The sequence below is a fragment of the Tauraco erythrolophus genome, chromosome 2 (genome assembly GCF_009769465.1).
Source record: "Tauraco erythrolophus isolate bTauEry1 chromosome 2, bTauEry1.pri, whole genome shotgun sequence".
NCBI classification, from domain to species: Eukaryota; Metazoa; Chordata; class Aves; order Musophagiformes; family Musophagidae; genus Tauraco; species Tauraco erythrolophus.
This window is the reverse complement of record NC_141466.1, coordinates 98,940,845-98,963,734: the sequence shown is the minus strand read 5'-3', so window position 1 is coordinate 98,963,734 and position 22,890 is coordinate 98,940,845. Positions and strand designations below refer to the sequence as shown.

General features: G+C 39.8%; 2 protein-coding genes across 3 annotated transcripts in view; one reads left to right on the top strand and one right to left on the bottom strand.

The window, feature by feature from the left end:
• DNAH8 (dynein axonemal heavy chain 8) overlaps positions 1 to 10,797 on the bottom strand; it is a 144,303-nt gene extending 133,506 nt beyond the window's left edge. Inside the window, exons 1-6 of one of the 2 annotated variants that reach the window (XM_086628486.1) lie at positions 10,510 to 10,797; positions 9,685 to 9,819; positions 6,600 to 6,684; positions 4,673 to 4,821; positions 3,114 to 3,303; positions 2,284 to 2,435 (exon numbers count right to left, since the gene is read on the bottom strand). In XM_086628486.1, the coding sequence (XP_086484612.1) occupies positions 2,284 to 2,435; positions 3,114 to 3,303; positions 4,673 to 4,821; positions 6,600 to 6,684; positions 9,685 to 9,819; positions 10,510 to 10,797 (999 nt within the window). The remainder of the gene's footprint in view (positions 1 to 2,283; positions 2,436 to 3,113; positions 3,304 to 4,672; positions 4,822 to 6,599; positions 6,685 to 9,684; positions 9,820 to 10,509) is intronic. The other variant, XM_086628495.1, reaches the window with a different exon arrangement.
• Positions 10,798 to 14,572: 3,775 nt separating this feature from the next.
• On the top strand, positions 14,573 to 22,366 carry GLO1 (glyoxalase I). Its single transcript, XM_086628453.1, has 6 exons — positions 14,573 to 14,653; positions 15,794 to 15,876; positions 17,256 to 17,396; positions 18,198 to 18,265; positions 19,579 to 19,668; positions 21,789 to 22,366. The coding sequence occupies exons 1-6, from the start codon at positions 14,573 to 14,575 to the stop codon at positions 21,875 to 21,877; spliced, it is 552 nt and encodes a 183-aa protein (XP_086484579.1). The 3' UTR covers positions 21,878 to 22,366.
• The last annotated feature ends 524 nt before the right edge of the window (positions 22,367 to 22,890 follow it).

Genomic DNA, 22,890 nt, shown 5'->3' with positions numbered 1-22,890 from the left:
ACGCGCCCTTGTAAAAAGTCCCTCTCCAGCTTTCCTGTAGGCTCCCATTAAGTACTGGAAGGCTGCAATAAGATCAGCCTGGAGCCTTCTCTTCTCCAGGCTGAACAGCCTCCACTCTCTCAGCCTGTCTTCATAGAAGAGGTGCTCCAGCAGCTCCATGTCCTTCTTGTGTTGAGGGCCCCAGAGCTGAATGCAGTATTCCAGGTGGGGTCTCACGAGAGCAGAGTAGAGGGGCAGAATCACCTCCCTCAACCTGCTGGCCATGCTTCTTTGGATGCAGCCCAGGATACGGTTGGCTTTCTGGGCTGCCAGTGCACATTGCCGGCCCACGTTGAGCTTCTCATCCACCAGCACTCCCAAGTCCTTTTCCTCAGGGCTGCTCTCAATCCATTCTCCGCCCAGCCTGTACTTGTGCTTGGGATTGCTCCAACCCATGTGCAGGACCTTGCACTTGGCCTTGTAGAACTTCACTAGGTTCTCACAGGCCCACCTCTTGAGCCTGTCAAGGTCCCTCTGGATGGCATCCCTTCTCTCCAGCGTGTCCACAACACCACACAACTTGGTGTCATCTGCAAACTTGCTGAGGGTGCACTCGATCCCACTGTCCATGTCACCAACAAAGATGTTAAATAGCTCTGGCCCCAGTCAGTACTGGCCTCGTCACTGGCCTCCACTTGGACATTGAACCATTGACCACAACTCTTTGAGAGCGACCATCCAGCCAATTCCTTATGCACTGAGTGGCCCATCCATCAAAACCACGTCTTTCCAGTTTAGAGATAAGGATGTCATGTGGGACAGTATCAAATGGTTTGGACAAGCCCAGGCAGACAATGTCAGTTGCTCTTCCCCTATTCATCAATGTTTTAACATCATCATAGAAGGCCACCAAATTAGTCAGGCAGGATTTGCCCTTAGTGAAGCCATGTTGGCTGTCACCAATCACCTCCTTATTTTCTATGTGCCTTAGCGTAGTTGCCAGGAGGATCTGCTCCATGATCTTGCTGGGCACGGTGGTGAGACTGACTGGCCTGTAGCTCCCTGGGTCTTCCTTTTTTCCCTTTTTAAAGATGGGGGCTATGTTTCCCCTTTTCCAGTCAGTGGGAACTTCACCAGATTGCCACGACTTCTGAAATATGATGGATAGCAGCTTAGCAACTTCATCCGCCAGTTCCCTCAGGACCTGCGGATGCACCTCATCAGGTCCCATGGACTTGTCCACTTTCAGGTTCTTTACATGGCCTGGAACCTGATCTTTTCCTACAGTGGGTGGTTTTTCATTCTCCCAGTCCCTGCCTTTGCCTTCTGTGACTTGGGCTGTGCCACTGGAGCTCTTGCCAGTGAAGACTGAGCCAAAGAAGTCATTGAGAACCTCAGCCTTCTCCATATCCCGGGTAGCCAGGTCCTCTGTTTCCTTCCGGAGAGGGCCCACGTTTTCCCTAGATTTCTTTTTATCACTGACATATCTATAGAAGTTTTTCTTGTTGCCCTTGATGTCCCTGGCCAGATTTAACTCTATCAGGGCTTTAGCTTTCCTAACCTGGTCTCTGGTTGCTCGGACAATTTCTCCGTATTCTTCCCAGGCTACCTGTCCTTGCTTCCACCCTCTGTAGGCCTTCTTTTTGTGTCCTAGTTGGTCCAGGAGCTCCTTGTTCATCCATGCAGGCCTCCTGGTGTTCCTACCTGACTTTCTCTTTGTTGGGATGCACCGCTCCTGAGCTAGGAGGAGGTGATCCTTGAATATTATCCAGTTTTCTTGGGCCCCTCTTTTCTCCAGGGCTTCATCCCATTGTACTCTACCAAGGAGACCCCTGAAAAGGCCGAAGTCTGCTCTCCTGAAATCCTGGGTAGTGAGCTTGCTGTGCACCCTCCTTGCTTCCCTAAGAATCTTGCATTCCACCATTCCACAAGGTCCAGCAAAGCACCTCTCTCATTGGTTCCTTTACCACTTGGAGAAGGAAGTTATCATCAATGCATTCCAGGAACCTGGATTGCCTATGCCCTGCTGTGTTGACCCTCCAACAGATATCAGGGTGGCTGAAGTCCTCCGTGAGGACCAGAGCTCGAGAACGTGAGGCTGCTCCTATATGTCTGTAGAGGGCCTCATCCACTCGTTCCTCCTAGTCAGGTGGTCTGTAGTAGATCCCTACTACTATGTCCCCTGTCCCTGCCCTCCCTGAGACGCAGCTGAAGCCTTCACCTAACTTCAGGCAAGTCTCATATATCATTTATAAATATCTATCTATGTTCATGCTGCACTGATGTGTTAAAACAACAACTTACCTGTTCAATTTGTCTATACCATATCATAAGTACTTCTTCTAGCTGGTGAAACATGTCAGGATTATCAGCTGTTGCAGTTACTTTCTGAAAGGACTGGAGTTTAGGATCTAATTTTTTCAACTCAACAGTTCCTTCAATACTTATTATAGCCTCTGGGAGGGAAAAAAAAAAGCAGCAATTACAATACGGATCTAATTAAGACTCTAAAATTAATCTCTATCAGTGTAGCTAATTTAGATTTGGATATATATGTCTGCAGTCACTGTTGTTTCAATATAATAGCCATTTTACTGCACTCATATAAAGCAGAAAATTCTTATCTTAAATCCAGTGTTCCTCTTTAAAAGTAATATATCACTGGAGTATTTTCTTAAGTAAATAATTGTAGAATCAGAGAATGGTTTCAGTTGGAAGGGAGGGACCTTAAAGATCATCTAGTTCCAACCTCCCTGCCACAGGCAGGGACAACCTCCACTCCATGTCCTGATGTTTAGGACCCCATTGCTGAACGCAGTATTCCAGGTGGGGTCTCACGAGAGCAGAGCAGAGGGGCAGAACCACCTCCCTCGACCTGCTGGCCACCTTCTTTTCATGCAGCCCAGGATACAGTTGGCAAATAATCTGCCTACATATTTATTATGCAAGTAATTGATCATTTTGGAACTAGATGATCTTTGAGGTCCCTTCCAACCCGAACCATTCTATGATTCTATGATTTTATTTTTCCTTGCAGAATGTAAAAAGTTCCTTACGTATGTGCTGCTGCCTTTAAACAGAAATTCTTAAGTATAATTCCTCTAGTTTGACTGCTTCCTAAATGCCATGCTTACCTTCTAAAAATGAAAGGTATCTGTTAATTGTTTCCACAAAATTCTGTTTGTCTTTTGTATCCTCTTTCGTCTGACTTAAAGCACCCCAATTATTTGTTGCCAGGATAGCAGGGAGAAAAATCTTTTCTATCATATTCCTAACACCATGCAGGAGTCCTTTAGTGGCATCCAAAACACCAAAGAATATATCCTGCATTGTAACAGAATTGTTGTTAGTTGTGCAGTGACTTAGACTGGAATTACTTTTTTTTTTTTTTAATGAAGGCACTCCAAGTTGTCAATGAAAATTTTAATTTAAGGAGACAAGATCTTTACAAAATACTGATATCTATAATGTGATCACAAGATACTGTTTTCAATTAAAAAGGGAAGTCAATAATGATTTAATACAGTTTTAAAAGGTTACCAGGTTGTATTTTTGTAATTTCAGTTATTTCTCTATCACACAGAAAGTTTAAATATTTTAAAATAGTACACAACAATTAAAAATATTCTAAATTTCCCCATCTACAATTAGGTACTAAATAAAGAAATACAAGTAGCAAAAATGCTCTGAATGTCCACAATTGCTTCTAATATAATTTCAGATATCTGACCGAATGTATATTACTTTGGATCAAATAAAATTTTTATCTACTCTCCAAAACCAAACTTTATGAGTTCTGACTATTTTTAATATTCCAATATTTCAAATGTCCTTCAAATCATCAAATATTAACATACTTCATGTGACAAACTTCCTAGAACATATATTTCCTTTTCTCATCACTTCAGTAAGGAATTTGATGCAAAAGTAATATTTATGACTAATATTGAGACTCTTGATAAAAAAAGATGTTGCATTTTACTTCTAATAGTGCCTTCCCCCTTCACATTCTCAGTTCCCAAAAAGAATACAATATTTTTAATATTTAACATAAAATATATAAATTAATAATAGATTTTATGTCTGAATGATTTGAAATCATATTAATTAGATGATACATATACAAGACTAATTCTTATCAATTTACAGTCCCTTGAGCACTACCCAAGTATTAAGATGTGTAGCTATAAATGAGAACGAAGCCCACACTTACCTAAGAATTTGTCTTGTAAAGCAGAAAAACTCATGCTACATAATTTACATAAGATAAATGTGCATTTCACACATTCAAAGACACATAAAAGAGAAAGGTACAAGTAAACTTTTCCTCTCCTGGTATTTGCAATAGTCTTCTCAGTGAGCCCTTCTAGTTTACAGATTTCGATCGCATCTAAAAGCTACTTAGTAGCTTTATGCTCTTCAAAAACAGCGAGGAGAATGAGAAATTAATCTAAATGGTGACTTTTTTAACAAGCCTTGTAAGACACTGAATTCACAAGATAACCTGAGTATTTGCTGAAGAATTACAGCTATTCATTGTCTACACAAAAAGGAGAGCGGAGTATGATAATAGCTTTACATTCAAAAAACGCAGCTACCAGTAACTTCAGTTATGTGACAACAGTGAAATAAATAATGCAACAAAAACAGCGACTCTTTAAGTATTTAGTTTTTAAAATATATGAGAAGATACCTCATGTATAGTTTTTGCACTTATAGGGCTGTCATTCTTACAACGAACGAAAAATAAGCATAGTCCAACAAGTTTGTCTGGTGTATTGTCCACATAAAATCGCATCATTTTACTTCCTTTCCCAACTCCTGGAATGGTTCGACCACATTCTGAAAAGAATTGCATAGGTGTCAGTATTTTTAAAAGTAAAGGGTATTATAAAATGCTTAAAATATAGTGAAATAAAATTCAACGTAGAAAGAATTTATTCTCTTCTTGCTGTTTAACATCTTTGTTGGCGACATGGACAGTGGGATTGAGAGTACCCTCAGCAAGTTGGCTGATGACACCAACCTGCGTGGTATCATCAACATGCTGGAGGGAAGGGATACCATCCAGAAGGACCTTGACAGGCTTGAGAGGTGGGCCTGTGTGACCTTCACGAAATCCAACAAGGCCAAGTGCAAGGTCCTGCACATGGGTCAGGGCAATCCCAAGCACAAGTACAGGCTGGGCGGAGAACAGAGCCCTGAGGAGAAGGACTTGGAGGTGTTGGTTGATGAGAGGCTCAATATGAGCCGGCAATGTGTGCTGGCAGCCCAGAAAGCCAACCGTATCCTGGGCTGCATCCAAACAGTGGCCAGCAGGTTGAGAGAGGTGATTCTGCCCCTCTTCTCTGCTCTCGTGAGACCCTACCTGGAATACTGCATTCAGCTCTGGGGTCCTAAACATCAGGACATGGAGCTGTATGAAAGAGTCCAGAGGAGGGCCACGAAGATGATCCGAGGGCTAGAGCACCTCTGCTATGAAGACAGGCTGAGAGAGTTGGGGTTGTTCAGTCTGGAGAAGAGAAGGCTCCAGGGAGATCTTATAGCAGCCTTCCAGTACTTAAAGGGGGCCTACAGGAAAGCTGGAGAGGGAGTTTTTTTGTAAGGGCATGTAGTGATAGGACAAGGGATGATCGCTTTAAACTGAAAGAGGGCAGATTTAAAGGAGATACAAGGAAGACATTCTTTGCTATTAGGGTGGTGATGCACTGGAACAGGTTGCCTAGAGAAGCTGTGGATGCCCCATCCCAAGAAGTGTTCAAGGCCACGTTGGATGAGGCTTTGAGCGACCTGATCAGGCGTAGGTGTTCCTGCCCATGGCAGGGGAGTTGGAACTAGATGATCTTTAAGGTCTCTTCCAACCCAAACCATTCTATTTTTTTGTGTGTGTAAGAGAATCAAATCCAGCAGAATCTGTGGCTGTAATTAACCACAAAACTAAAAATCTAGAGCAAACATATAATGTTTGTCTTACAAAGCAATTTTGGCACATTGTACTGCACTGAAAAGGGAATTTGCTCAGGTCTATCATTCCGGGTTAATTTTCTGGTGACTGAGGTACTTTGTTTATTCTCTTTCACTCTATCAAACAACGTCGTGTCTAAGTTGAGAAAATAGAGAATACGTGATATCCTCAGGTCCTCTGTGTATATAATCCTACGCAATTTGATAATTTCATATAAATAGGTAAGGAAACAGCATGGTCAGTGTTTAGAGAATCATTAGGGATTTTAGATATTAAATTCTAATTCTCTACTGAGCATGTGAAATCTAAAAAATTTCAAATATTTATAATAAATGCAAATTCAGATAGGTTTTATAAAACTGCTTTCTAATGAACTGGGGGCATAACTCCTGTAAGAAAGTCGAAACTAACTTAGGATTTCAGAAGAATTTATGTTTTTATAGCCTTCCTTTCAAGGATGGCTAAAATTGACTGAAAGTTTTCTAAATAATTTAAATTGAACCAAGCATTTAAAATATGAATTTTCAGTCCTTATCGCAAAACGTGGCAAAATTATGAACAAGTAAAACCAGATTTTATTCTGAGAAACATTAAACAAAATTAACAATAGAAAGCACTATTACATCTGTCTATATTAACATTGCTAAAAATTTACCTATTCCTGGTGCTTCTCCTTCTTGATAGAAAACTTTCAGTGTTTTACTTCCTCCCTTGGCAAAGAAAGAATCAAAGGCTTCCAACTGTTAAATCAAAAAGTGAATACTTGTTACTCCAAATATTTTTATGTGCTTTTAAGATATGAAAAAATAATTTGACCGTGCTGCTGTTTAAAGTTTTGATGGCATGTAATGTTTATCCTCAAATATTGTGAGGAGTTACGGAACAACATGATAGATATTTCAAATATTGCCGTCAAGTACTGAACCTGCACACACAGGTGGCCTAGCTCCTGATAACTGTATATCAAATGTTTATGGTCTTGTCCAGTAAAGCAGACACTGGAGGACATTCTGTCACTCACAGATATCTCTTAAGTCTAAAGCGTCAACTGCGAGTAACTGGTCGTAAGAGGCTACGAAACACACATAGCAGATTTGTATGACTTGACATACCCCACTATTGCTATTCTACCTCTAAACGTAAAAGATTAATTTGTAAAAGAAGAATAACATGATACACAAGGATTTTATTCTGGAGATATGAATTGGCCACACTAGCTCCAAAACCTTTTCATGATGACAAAGATTCTGCTGACCTCCAGAAGGACAATGAAATCGCATCTGAAGGGAACCATACTGCCCCATAATTAGCTTGCAGTACCTGTCCATAAACTGGCCACCCTAAAACACTATGGGTCACTAGATGATCATTTTGATTTTGTCATGTTATACAAGATGCTTTAGATAGCAAGCATGCAAAGCTTTGAAACAAACATTGCTTGTGTATGGATTATCATTCTGAAGAATTTGTCTGAAATTATAGCAAACCTTCCCAAAATTCGAATTTTCAAACTGCTGTAGGCAATTCGTGTGTTCCGGTAAAACCAGGATATGTGATTTAGCAGTAAGTGAACAAAGCTGTGAAAGAAGGTTTGGTGGAGACCACAAGGTACTGATCTCGTTCAAAATCCAGCTTCTTTCACACTCTGCTGTTATCTGCAAGGATGACTAACTCAGTAAGATGTGACTGGGCATTCAAACTGTCCAACTGAAGGGCTCAACCTTGGTAGTGAGGCCTCCTGCTTCCCGCCCATCAAAAAAAGATATGCAGCCAGCAAGTATGTCTGAAGATGCACCACCTGTTCAAGCACAAAGTATACATGTCTAGACATAGTACGAGCATGACATTTTTTTCCCCAAAAATAAACAAATATGAAATCTGAATCAGAATGGTGATAGAAAAATGAGTGGCACCCAGGTGGAGAGAATTTAAAATCACTCTTTTGAGAAGGCAACAATGTACAAAAATATAATAACTAAATACAAGATAGCTCTAGAAATGCATGCTGCCCTTTCACTTTGGTTAATAAGCACCAGTGAATAACAGGGTTAAAACTGAGAAAAATACAGAAAAAATCCCCCCCAAAATAGTGAAAGAAAAGAAAAATCAGTAAAGTACTGAAAGGGCAATGAAAACATCAGAAAAAAAGATTCACTACTACAAAAAACGCTCTGACCCTAGAGGAAAAGGCAGGCAAACAGTAACTTCTGGGCCCGTATGATTTTACACAGGAGGTCAGATGAGAGCTGTCCCTGTGGCTACTGCTTCTGCAAATAGCTTCTGGTTCCAGCCCATGTGGTACAAACACTCCCTCCATGAATACACATACAGGCTAACACGTCGAAGGGTAAAACTTGACTCACGGATGTCAAAGACATAATATGTATATGGGAATTTACTAACTGACAGTTTGTAAATTTGTTTGAAGGATGTTGACACAGTCCCAGTAGCTTAAACTGTTTATGAATAAACTAAAACTAGAAAATTTCCAACCACAAAAAGTTTTCAGATGGTCCTGGTAACAGAAAATAAAACAAACAAAATCCCCCAAACCACAACAAAACTAAAAAAAAAAAGCCTTAAGAACTCAAAGGTTCTCAAGTGTCTGAATTAAACTCGGTGTAGAACAGCAGTTTCACATGAGGTCAGGATGATCTAAAACTATATACCATTTAGTAACTGTAAAAAAAAAGAAATGTTGATTGACAACACTTAAAGCACCTCTACGTTGTGCATGCATAACAAAAACCAGGACTGTTTAAGGACATTTTATGATACATAAATATCAGTAAACAAAACATAAACAACAAATTTGGATTGGGACTAAATTTGGCTTGTGAGTGAGCAGCTGAAGTTCTAACAATTGATTTGTTTGATCAAAGGAGACAATATTTGCCTGAGTCTTGAACGCTAAGTGAAATCTCTCTAACAGACAAAAACAACATCATGCAATCAGAGAAGGCAAGGGTCCTGTCTTTTCACATACAGCCATACTGAGTTTTGATACTCCTACTAAAAGAACAGTTTAGCTGGTTGCTCCTGTTTGTTCAAGCATTTTGAAACACTATGAAAGACAAAACACTAAAGACACACAAAGCTTTCAGAACACAATGAGCTTTCAGAAGTTCCACAGGTTTGGGATCTACTCACTCCACAAAAGCACTATTCCATTTTTTAAACATTCAAAATAAACAGAGCAATCAAAACTGGAAATCATTTAACGAGTCTTTCCAAATGCAATTACATTAATTAAATGGTGCAGGTTAATCTTCTTTCTTATTACTAAACACTCCTAATTTTCAAAATATTCCTATGAAGTTACATATTTTTTTACAAGAAGATTTTTACAGAATCTTTGGCATTTCACTGAGGACTTGCTTAATAAATAAAAACTATCATCTTTAGAATATAATAATGTGATGCTGGGATGGAGGAAACTTGTTGGAACTGGTGGATGCGACAAGAATCTCTTGGGTCAAAATAACAGCAGTAATTATGTTTTCCTTGAGGTAAGAAAGATGAAAAAGCCACAATCAAAAACCCTGGGAATAGTTTCCTGGCAGATTTGCAGATAAGCTGAATGATTTAGTCAAGTATCATTTAGACGAGTTCTGTGCCTTACTAATCACATTTTCTGGCAGAAACAATCTAAATGATGGACAGCACTTCGTATCAAAGGGGCAATCTGCTACATATTTTGACTGAAAATTTAAATCAACAAACATACAGAACAGACTCACCGAAGGGGCATCCAAAATCATTTCTTCTACAGTTGTTAAGTCTAAGCCTAGCCTGATGCTGAGAACTTCAAAGATGTATTTATATGATGCATCAAATTTTGTTCTTCGATATTCCCTTTGTTCTTTGTATCGAGCCTAAAACATTAAACACGTCTTGCAAACTAAAAACATGCAAAGTGATCGCAAAGCGATCGCAACAACAACCTGCTACTTAACTTGCAATTAATGCTGAAATCTACTGTCTTGTATCATAAGATTACATAACTGCCCTACTCTTTAAAAACATTAATTTTTCAGAGGCTATTAGAAGAACAAATTATTAAGAATCATTATAAAACATAAAGTAAAGTCTGAGGATACGTCAAGGAAAAGCAAACATTAAATATACTACAGCTAGATTTCAAGATATTTGTGTGACATATTAACTGATTTTATTTTTCACAATCAATATTTCAATTTATTATATTAATATAGAAAGTTTACAACATCAACTTAAAACTAAAGTATCTACAGCGGGTAAATACTTGCAGGAATTAAGCTGGGTACAGCTTTGCTTCAGTGTAAATTATTCAGCTAATATCATGTGCTTCCTTCCTCTATTACTTTAAACTAAAATCTTAAAATACCATGAACATTAAAAACAAAGACTCAATCACTTTGTACCAGGCATAATTTAATAAAAGAACTGAGTATAAACAAAAAGGAAAGGAAAAAAAAAAAAAAAAAGAAAGGCAAAGAAAAAAGAAACAATGAATATAAACTGAATTCAATAATCTGAGAAAAGAACCAGAAATCTATTTCAAGACTTAAGGTTGAACATTACACCTGTTTTTCTTTTGTAGCTTCTTGCAAGGACAGAACTCCACTAGTGCTCCGGCAAAACCTCGTCAACCTTCGGTTTGCAACAGAAAAAGACTCCCTAGAAGAGGAAAAGCTATCTATTTGTTGAGTACGGCGAATAGGTCTGGCTACAGCATCTTCAGGTCTCACAGGAGCAGGCACAGAACTCTCTGCAGTGAGATTAGACACAGAACTATTTGTAGCAGCAAAGAGGCGCCCAGCATCTTCTCTAGTGTTTGAACTTTCTTTATCATTTTTTCGTACCCGCTCCATTTTGAAATCTGAAAAAAAAAAAAAAAAAAAAAAAAAAATTGCTTTTGTAACAACCCAGAAATTTCAAGTCCATCTTTTCAAGAAGACTGGAAGAAACAGCAAGGTAGGGTATAAAAAATGAGAACATCTCAAAACTGACTTCTCAGGTACATAAACTTAATAGTCTCATTGAATACTCTTCAAGATCTGAAGATAATTGACATTTATATACATTTTATGACAGGTTACAAATGTCAAGCTGAAGATGATTACAAAAAGATTTTTTTAAAAATAATTTACCATACATTTATATTTTGAAGAGTGAACATCTTTCTATATAATAATTTTTACAAAATATTCATACTTTCACCGAAAATCCAATTACTGAGAAATATAAATTGTTTAGAATATAAATAATTTGTTTAAATTTTAGTTTGCAAATTATATGCACATATTCAGCAACTGAGCTTACAAAAAGCCTTGCACACGCTTCCATACCAGGGCTTAAATCGTTGCTCACGTAACCACTTACACACGATTTTTATACAAATGCCCCACCATGCATAATATTCTTAACATGTGTGTTTGGAGAAGTAATGCAAGATGGAGGGTGTTGGGTAGTATTTTTTCAGCAGAAAAAAAAAAATTAGCATCAGACATCTTCAGCATAATGAAACAGAGGCAAACTTTCTCTTAATTTTGTGCCTAACCCCTGGAACACTGCAGTTCATAGGGAACAGATGCCACCCTTCAACAAGAAAAAGTAATTTCTCAGTCCATCTCCTGGTGGCCAGGGACTAGCAGGTTAAGCGTCCTAGACGAAGATTTCTAAAATTGCCCAAAACAAAGCATATTCATAGCTGACTGCTAAGCAGCAGCATGTTACACAAAGGTGGCTCCTTCCATTTATTTTCTGTGGGAGACTGAATTCCCTTGAGACTGTAGGACACAAAAGAGTTTCCCATGAGATCATGGAACACAAAAAATAAAAGTGCATGAGAACCGCAAGCAACAGATAACAACAACAGATGTGCTGGACATGGAACCGAGAACAGCGACCTTGGGAAGAAGAACAGAAAGATGTTCTTACAGTAAATAAGGACTGGGACCAAATGCGGGAGGGGAGCTTGTTGCATGTATATAAGACCACTAGCTAGGCTTAATAGATGATTTTGCCTGTGCTTTCACCTGGAGCACTCAGCAGGGTCTGTGCCTTACTCCTCCACAACTTTCCCTTTCTAATCCATTAGCACATAAGCATAGGAAAGGTTTGGTTTGTGAATCCTGAACCCATAATCCAGGGCTACAAAGAAGCATCTAAATCCTCTCTCTCCATGTTTTCTTGGTATGAGGCATCCTCACCCACTTGCACGTGCTGGCTGCCATCAATCCCATTCAGTAGATCTTAATAGTAAAATACATATAGAAAATTAAATACTTCATTCAGTGCATTCAAACGGACACATGGATTGAGCAACTGGTTTTAAGGGACTGTAATAATTAATAGAGCTATACCTAAAGTCCTTATCTTACGTCTAATTTTTCCTCTAAAAGTAGCTTGTTCAGTTTCACAGGGATGTTAAAACAGAGAAACATTTTATAAAACAAATGTTAAGATACATTATTAAGGTCATACCCAGAATAACAGATAAAACCACAAAAATTGCTATTCTACTGAGAGTACTGTTACCATAAGGATTAAAGTAACTACCAAGAATCACCTAGTAGTTTTTGTGAAGACTTAGAGCAGTCAACCACGGGTGTAACTGTGTTATATACCCTTTTAAACACTACCACCTGATTCAGGAAACAGAAAATCAGGTGAGACTAACATGAAAAGCAACACCTGGTGCTACATTCCTAGCTCCTTATTTTTGTCCATGATTAGCAAAGCAGCTGCAGTTCCATGGACTTTGGCATGCGATCATCTGGTATGGAAAAAGTTCATCTCTTTTTTGAAGTAAAAATACTAAGAAAAAAAATAGGAAAGTCACAAAGAAAAAAGTAAAATCTAAATCTATTCCTTTCTTTTTCTTCATGTTTAACTGACTGTGCTGGTTATCAGTGGTAGGGTTAGCAGTGGTATTTTCCTCCCTGACACTCAGGAGAAATAGGTTGGGTGCTAGTTTCCTTGCCTTTTAACTGGTCCTCTTGGACAGTGCAGTTGATACCTCCCCCTAAAGTTCAAGATGAGAGAGGTGGGGTTCTCACATTCTCACAGCTCGCTTTAGAAACAACGACTATGTTGCATACTGGCATCTTTCCTGATTCTCCAAACATCTGCCTGGTGGCTCATCTGAGATTTTCACATTTTTAAAAAGCAGCATGAACTCCAGCTGGCAACCTATCCTAGTTGTAATAGCTGATGTGCTTTTACATTAAATCTTCCTTTCTGCCTCTCCCGGGTGCTCTAACCCTTGTCTACAGGATGTGTTCATGAAAAAAAAAAAAAGTGAGTCTGGTTTCCAGCACAACTCTCAGAAGGCGGGAGAAGGATGAGGTGGGGGACGGAAGGAAAAGTGGAGGATTCCCAAGGGATACCGATTTCTGGCCCTTTTCTGAAAAGCTGAGGTGCCTTAACCGGCACTTCAGCTTGGGCAGAGAGACGCGAGCGAAGAGCCTCACCGACCTGACTGGAGCTACGCCTCGCAGCGCGGGGAGAGCGCAGCTGCCGGCCGCCGCTCCCCTCGGAGGGCAGAGCAGAGGGCTCCAGCGCCGGCAGCGGGCCGGCTCCCGCACGCCAGCCCCCCCGCGGCCGGGCGTTCTGCCGGGGTGCTGGGGCTATGGAGGGCGGCAGAGAGGGGCGGCGGGTCGCGACCGCTTTGGCCGTTACGAGCAGCCGTTAACAGCTGCGCAGCGCGTCACGCGCCCCCGGCTCACGCCCCCCCCGCGGCACCGGCGCTGCCGGCGGCCCCTCGCGCAGGCCCGGCCGAAATTCGACCCCCAGAAACGCGGCTCGGGCTGTAGAAAAAAAAAAGCCTTTAACATCGTAAATCCTCTTCCTGAGGGATTGGGTATGTACCTATGGAAGTGACTCAAGTAACGCAGCGAGAATGCTGCACTGCCAAAAGTGGTGTGGGTTTTTTTTGTTTGTTTTTTTTTTTTTTTTTTTACAGTTATCAAAAGCAATTTCTTTCTGAAGATTCAATCCAGGGGAAAAAAAAAAAAGAATTTTTTTTATGCCGAGTTTTTGAAAGAAAGGTTACTCTTCTCTTGTAGAGCTGAAGTAATTATTTATACTAAGATGTCATCGTAACTCCGAAGGATGTCATCTTTGAGATCTTCTCCCAGTGTCTGCAGAGAAAGACAGAAAACGACGTCTCCACACCAAAACGAGCGCACCGCGGGCACGTTTGCAACAGGGCTGAAAGCGCAAGCCCAGATTTTCAAACCACCGAAAGATGCGGCCAGTCGGAAGAATTTACAAAAAAAAAAAAAAAAAAAAAAGCACCATTCCCTTGGAGCTCGATACCTCCGCCTGCTTGAGGCCTTTGTACGGTACCCTCTGCCTGCGAGCGGCAGCCGGAGAGACGCATGGCCACATCAACGCGGAGGATCCACGGTTTTCTGCCACGCTTCAGCTAATTAATCCCACAATCAGGAGGCTCCTTCCCGTTAACCCTTACGGGACCGAACAGGCATCGCCAGACTTCCCCCAACACCTCCGCAACACCCCGGCTGCAAGCCCACCCCCCGGGGCGGAGCCGAGCACCGCCTTGCTGCGGCCTCCTCCTCCTCCTCCTCCTCCTCCTCCTCCTCCTCCTCCTCCTCCTCCTCCTCCTCCTCTCCTCCCGACATGGCGGCCCCAGCGGAGCTCAGCGGCCTCACCGACGAGGCAGCCTATGGCGCCTGCTCGGAGCCGGACGCCAGCACCAAGGTGGGGTGGATGGGGGTAACGAGGACGCCCCGGGGCTGCGGGAGGGCCGGTGCCCACCCGCCCTTTGTCGGGCGGACGTGCGGCGGATGGGGGGCGGCGTGGGGCCGGGGAGGGTCCCGGCGTGCGGGAGCGAGAGGGGAGAGGGGTGGCCGCGGGTCGCTCGAGGTGCGCTGCCCCGCCGAGTGCGAGTAGACCGTCCCGGTGTCGGCCGGCCGGGCTCGGTGTCACGTTTCGTGGTGACGGGCGGATCCGCTGGGCCGGTCGTTGTCAGCCCCGGTCCCGTGTCGCGCTCAGCCCGGCCGGCGCCTCTGCCGGTGCCCCGGCCGTGGGTCGGGCTGGAGCTGAGAACTGGTGCCCGCTCCGCGCTCGGCCGCGGGAAGACCGGGCGCTCCGGGGGTGGTTCTTCGGCCGGCACGTGCCAGGGTTGCAAAAAAAAAATAAAAATCCTCCAACACACTCCAAACACTTTAATTTTTTATTAGGAGAACCTCGTAATTGCGCTTCAGTTGTTGTACATCTGTTGTTTTGTTGTTTTTTTTGTTTTGTTTTGTTTTTTTAAATACGCCTGTCAAAGTTACCTTGTCATTCGCTTTTCATCCACTTAGTTGTTCAGGAGCCGTTGGAATATAAAGTTGCCCAGTGGATTGAGGAGGAGAGTGCCCGTACAGAATTGCAGGCTGGTTTTGCTGCCAAGAGACCAAGCTTGACAGAAATTCAACGCCTGTGGAATGAAATAAAAAATATGATGAGTTCAGGAGTTCAGCTTTATTTAAATTCTGTGCCTGCAGTGAGGCTACATACCAAATATTCACGCGCCTAGTGCGCTTGCGTGCAAAGTAGATCATGTGCCCTATAGCTCCATAAAAGAATAATAGAGATAAGAATGATACTTTTTTTTGATATCGCTGATAATATATGTTGAGTGATACCAGTGATGGTTTTGTTTATTTGTTTTAAACGTTATGTTACAAAGGCATATTGATTTAACACAAATCTGTGTGTGTAGGATCAGAAGAAAAGGGTTTATTTAACACTTAATGTCGTACTCTATTTGTTACTTCTGAACCTGCTAGTTTTAGATTCATTATTAAGTGGCATCTTTGTTAATACTCATAATTCTGGTTCTTTTTTTTCCCTCAGGATTTTTTGTTCCAGCAGACAATGTTGAGAGTAAAGGATCCTAAGAAGTCACTGGATTTTTATACAAGAGTTCTTGGAATGACGTGAGTAGAAGTTATTTGCCACAATAAGTTTGCTTTTTCCTACTGTTCTTCTGGAAAGAAAAGTTTTTGTTATTTTGATGTAATTATACTAATTGGTCTAACTACATAAACAATGCTGGCCCATCAGCTGATGCCCTGTTGGACAGTCTGGCAATCTGACACAGCACAATTAATGCCTCAGCTGCAAATAAACTAATACTGGCCTTGACTAGAAATTTCTTTTTTTCTTAAATAGGTCATTAATTATTGGTGTACAACTTGCCTACTTCCTCCTCCCTGAGCCTGCAGCTAACTGTTAACTTTTCAACAGTGCTTGTAATCAGGAGTTATTGCTCTAAATCATGAAATTAAGTTTTCTACCCGTTCTCAGAAGTGACTTAGGACCACCTCCAGTCATAAGAGACCAAGGCAATGGAAGCAGGAAGCAAGACTCAGTCTTTTGGAGAAGGCTGTGGGAGGCAGATGCCCTGCAGTAGCCTAACGTGTTTATGCTAAGGCTCTTTGTGTGTTCTTGACATTTGAAATACATTATTTCAAAACAAAATTGTAGCATACTTTTAAACATCTGGAAATGAGTCCAGACTAAAGTAATATAAACTACTTCCACTTTAGTGAAGACGTGGGTGTAAGAGAATAAAAACGTAGTAAGCTGAAAAGGAAATTAGATTTGTTTTGCATGCCTACTTGTTCTGGTTAAACGCCCTACATAAAAATGGTTTGAAGTATTCCACGCCATCTCCAGAAATTAGGTAAAAATGGAGATGTATCAAATATTTCACAGGAAAGTGGGTGACTTCATACATCTAGCAAAGGGATAAATTTTATAAGCAGCTTTTTCTTACTTCAAGAAAGTTTTAGTTGATTAAATTGTCACGTTTGAAGTGGATTTTAATTATACCTAGCTATTGAAATTGTAAAAATATTTCATTTTAAGGTATGTCCATTTTTTAATCCTGCTGTGTTCTTAAACTTCGTCTGGTGCCAGTTTGCTCCCCAGAATGAAGTAAATTTCAAAGTAAATATTTTTATTTTTTGGTGATATTTTAAAGTGGATAAGCATAAAGATCTTCCTGAGGAAATGTGGACAAGTAACAGAGTGGCAACCTTAAAACTTGAGCCTTTGTCCTGGCTTTGCCCTTCAGTTACTGATAGTTTCAGTTCTAAGCATCTGATAATTCTAATTTTTGTAGGTTTGTAATGTGTTCTGTAATGTTGCTATGTGATAGTTCAAAATGTCGGTATTTTAGGATGTGGACTACAGTCAGAAAGGCAGAAAAATCACAGCAATAATTCTTCCATGGGGATAGCATCTTGGTTTATTTGCAAGCTACCTGATGACCTTTTTAAGTTACTATTTCAAAATAATTCTTGCCATTTAGACTGCTTCAAAAATTTGACTTTCCTACTATGAAGTTCTCGCTCTATTTCTTGGGATATGAAGATAAAAATGATATCCCGAAAGATAAAACTGAGAGAACAGCTTGGACCTTCTCTAGAAAAGCTACACTTGAACTGACACAGTAAGTATTAATATAACGAGACATGACATTTAGCTAACAGTGCTTAAACAGAAGTGGATGAGTGTAAATCCTGTTGGACTGAATAAAAAAATGTAGTCATTACTGTGGGAACATCTTCACTGTCATACAGCCTTAAAAATATGGCTGAGATCTCAGATACTTGGCAAGCTTAATCTTTCTTTTTCCAGAGCTCTTTCAAACTGCTAGTGGAACCTAGACAGGAAATTATGCTTGCTGTATTTTGAGTATGCATGCCACCTGGGTAGAGAAGCCACAGATTTTAGGAAAACTCAATGTGGTTAGAACTTCCTTTAGATCTCCAGAGCATCCTAATAATGGATAATTATTGCTTTTGAAATCCAGTCAAAAGAGTTAATAAGTCAAAACCACACACTTCCCATAAACAGGACAATTTGGTTAATGCTACACATCATTGTAATTGTGCAGAAAGAATCTCCCAAATACTCCACTGTCTTGCTTCAGGACCTGCTGTGCTCACTGTTTGTTCCCCAGTGATGGGCAAACTCACTCATGCAGCACAACCTTCTCTCTAATCTGAATGAGACAGGAGTGTCTCTGACTCATTCAAATGTAGAACCTGAACGCTAGTGACTGGGTTAGTGCCAAGACTATCAATAGGATCTGTGACTAGGAAAGATCTTGATAGTTTAATGAACGCAGCCAACTGCTGAAATTCTCTGGTTTCTTGGGAGAAAGAACTTATCCTCCTGAGGAAACTGAACATTTAGGATTTATTAATTTCTATGCTTTTCTTCAATATGTAATAATTACTTCTTACAGCAACTGGGGCACTGAAAATGATGAAAATCAATCTTATCACAATGGCAATTCAGATCCCCGAGGATTTGGTAGGTCTTCAGTTTCGTGTTTGTAGATTTTAAGTTTTGGTTTATTGTGATAACGTTTTTGGTTTTTTTTTCTCTGATGTATTGGGAGAAAATGGAGTTTCAAGTGTTTTTTAGAAAACATCTATATAAATTCTGTGCAAATGTTATTGGGTACATATATAGAATCACAGAATGGTTTGGGTTGGAAGGGACCTCAAAGATCATCTAGTTCCAGCCCCCCTGCCATGGGCAGGGACACCCTCCGCTACACCAGGTTGCTCAAAGCCTCATCCAACCTGGCCTTGAACACTTCCAGGGATGGGGCATCCACAACTTCTCTGGGCAACCTAACAATATGCTGTAGGCTTTGTTTTTATGAGAATTAGTAGAGAAAATATTTTAAACTTGTATGGATTAAAAGACTTTCCTAGTAGGTTACTTTGAAGAAAACTTACCAGCACTAGGAAAAGAAAGGAACTTGCATCTCATCCTTTCTCTCTCTTCTTCCAGCATGTCTGCTGTGAAAGATCATGAAAATAGGTAAACAAATGTGTTTCAGGGTAAAGAGCTACAGTTTATAAATAGAGCCTAATCCTTTGGCAAGCAAACATATGCTAATAGTAACTACTGAATGAAGAACTTTTAACAGAGTAATTGCTCTTGTGTATCATATTAGCATGGTGTTTAGACTGATGTACGTTTGGATTTCTGTTTTTAATCCACTGGTTAACCATTTTAAGCTAAAAGGACGATTCTGTTTGTCTGTAGCACTGAGGATAGTATTTGTGTGGCTCGATTTGATATTTTGAGTGCTTGAAAGGTCACTCACTTGTGAAATAAGTTTCATACTCAATCTAGCCTCTTGACATTTAAAGCTTCTGAATTGATTTGTAAGCTCAGGCCTTGCCTAGTGCTGGTGTTAGTCTCTGCAAATACAGCATTAATGATAAACTCCTTGTGCTGTTGAACTGAGCAAATGCAACAAAATCCTGTTACGTGGACATGCTTCAAGAAAGGAAATACAGATAGAACAGGTTGATAGAAAATCTTATTTTTTCCTACTCTAGATAATATTCTCCTCTAAACAATATATTTTAACTCTAAAGTTCCTATTTTAAAAGGCATTATCAAAAAGCCAACTTTCTGCAGGAGAATAACGTTAATATCCAAAATGCTGCTCTTTCTGGAAGCCATGTTTTCCTTCTATACAATTGTATCTTATATGAACTACAGCATGTAAACTTTTTGCACAAAATGAAATACTGAGCAGGCTTTTTCCTAGAACACCCAGCAATACTTAGAGTGTACTTCATTCTTTTTACCTTGTTGCACAGGACACATTGGAATTGCTGTCCCCGATGTCTATAAAGCTTGTAAGAGGTTTGAAGAACTAGGAGTGAAATTTGTGAAGAAACCAGATGATGGTAAGTCTTGATCAAAAACGTGAGTTGTTTTTTCTGTTTGTTTTTTGTTTTTTCCTTCTTTTTAATATGTCTAGTAGATCTTCCTGGAAACCTGGGGTAATATATTTCTAGTAGTTGTCACTGCTTAAAAGGTGCTAGAACTGGTTACGCCTGCACTGTTTTACTCAGTGGGCAAAACTGATAATAGATCCATCTCGGTAACAATAGTTAGTCTAGGTACATACCTTCTGTATGTAGTCTGACCTTCACTAAAATTCACATGCTCTGTTCATGTCATAGTTTATTTACTATGTATACTACTGCCTGGAGTTGTTACAGAATTTACTTTTAACATGAATCAAATTCACACGTTTTACATCTGTTTGGTTCTTATCATATAAAGATAAGATGACGTGGAAGACATGATTACTCCCACCTATTAAACCTGAGTAATTCTTGACTTTTCTGGCTATTTTTACTTAAATCCACCTAATGCCACCTACTAGCTATTACCATTTTAACTGTTCTGTCAGCTTTGGTAGGAATAGCCTCATTAGTCTATATGATATTTGACTCGTGTAACTTTTAGTGAAGAATGCATAATTCTATATACATCCAATATTCATAATTCAAATGTCTAGAGAGTACATAAACAATGTCAATGTCAAAATAGCCTAAGATGCAGAAATCAGTGGTGAGAAGTCTTGTATTTTTCAACTGAGTTCTCTTTCATGAAGAGACCTCATGACATTTTTAGAACCGATGTGTTCCAAAACAGACATCTAATACTCAGCAGCATGCTCAAATCTGTGATCCTTCTTTCTTCTGGCTGTAGAAACTAGACACTTGCTTGTACTAACGGTGCGTGATTTTTTAGTTTGAAAGTAACACTGTTACATGAACCTTCAGTTTATACATGTTGGAATTGATCTAGATTCCGTGCTTGGGGAATAAGAACAAATAATGGAAAAGAGACTTAAGTGATTTTTGTCATATTCACTGTGTTCTTAGCTGAAGAAAATGTAAGAAATGTTGCTGAAAACTTAACTCGAACACAGAATTCTTGATTTAAGAATTAAACTTAGTATTTCTAGCATTTTAGAGTTCCTGAGCCCCTGTTGAACCTTGAGAGAGTTGGAGAGCTCCTAACTGATTCTGTATCACTGCACAGCTCTAAGTACACAGGAGGGGAAGCTTAGACTGTGAATGGAGTAAGTCATAGGAGAGAACTCTTGAAACAGTCAAGAGGGAAGGAGGGAGAGCAAAAGCTGTTTTGTAACATTAAGAAATAAAATAGATGCAGCAAATGCCAAGGAGGAAGAAAAAGTTTTGGACTTCACGTTCATTGTGGAGCAGGCTAAGAGGCTTAATGTTATTTTTTTTTCCCCCTATATTACTGAATCAAACATCTACTAGTCTCTCAGAAGTTTTTGCAACTGTAATATATTTAGAGTTAGGTTGGTTCTGTTACAGTAAATAGCCTAATAGGGCAAGTATAATTAAAAATGTGTGGTTAACACTTTAAGATAATGTGTTAAGCTGTGTTATCCTGATACACTATCGAAGACAACTTTTGGGGACATTGTTTTAATGAGTAATAGTTTTTCCAACAGTAAAATTTAAAACATTCCTAAAATTTAAAACATATCTGTGTCTTATGAAGTGATGCAAATGTGTACTGTAAACCACACAGAGGGGAGAAAACCAAACAAAAACCAGTAACGTAAAACTTCAGCAATGATGGGAGATTAACAGGGCAGAGGAGCGCAGGATTTTATACTGGCAAAGCCAGTTCAAAAATATATGTCAAAACATCCTGGAGCACAAAAATGTTTTTCTGAACTTAGAGGCTGAATGCTTACAGGGGCATAAGCAGAAAACTTATTTCAATCAACAAAAGATAGAATTTCAGAGTTACTTTAAACTACAGCTTTGTTGAGAGTCAGATTGACAATTTAGCATACAACAATCTAATGCTGATTAAAAACCAATCTGTATGTTTTCAGAATTAGCTGTCTAAATTTGAACTGATTGTCATGCAAAAGGAAAAAAAGGAAAAATAATTTTCAAGGTAGTCATATCTGACATTAAGAACTTGTCATGTAGTCTTAACTCTATCTTGTTTTGTTTTTTTCTAATAGGTAAAATGAAAGGACTTGCATTTGTTCAGGATCCTGATGGCTACTGGATTGAAATTTTGAATCCCAACCACATGGTGACTCTCACTTAGTTCTGTTGAAGTGTATTACATAAGAGATGCGCACTTTCAGTCCCCTGGAGAAAATCTGCATTTGTGAAATTCTACCTTAATGGAGAGGAATCAGTCATGTTCAGAGTCTCCTTTAAAGTTATCCCCTGGGACCTCAATGTACTTGAATTCCTTTTTCCTTGTCCTGTGATGCCACTGCAATTTGCTTCCAGTTAGGAATACTCAGCCATCTTTTGGAAGAGCACTTACACAGATTATTCTCTTGAACGTGATTATGTTAATATTTCAATGAACACTCTTGAAAGATATATGGCCAGAATTTCGCTCCATCTCACACTGTTTAGATTTAAACTAACAACAACAAAAAAATCCTGTGTTAGTACTGATAAGCTTTAACAAGAAGGAGAAAAAAAAAACACTTCAGCATATTTTTTTTATGAAGTCAGAAGATCCTGAATGCTTTATGCCCTATCTTGTATACTAGAAAATAAAATGTCAGACTAACTTTGACTTGAGTAGTAGTGTGTTTATGAAAGTCCTAATCTTACTTATATTATGGCAAGCAAAAACTCTTGGGAGCAGCCTGAAACAGCCTTGCCTGGAACAAGAAACTGTGGAGGCAGTAAATCATTCCAGCAGAAAGAATTCGGTCTTTCAGCTTCTGGCTGCTGATTGACAGCCAAAGAGGTCTCATAGTTGCTAACTCACTGGTTTTCTTGTCTCTTCCAACACTAGAAAGAACTTGCTCATAATTTTTGTTTCAGTGAAAGTCTGGGGCTATATTTAACTTAAATGCTCTACATTCTGCATTAGGAATTAAATGAAAAAGAGTATCTGAAACAACAGTTTTCTACTAGTAGATGTTTTGGTCTGCACTCTCAAAACAAGTGATGGTTACTGAAATGATACCTGTATATAGCAAGAAAACATGTAACATTTACGTACGTTACACAATTACTTGATTTTATGCTGTTCCACCTGTTATGAACAGCATAAAACATGTCAAGTTTTGAAATCCTGGTGATCTTTCCAAC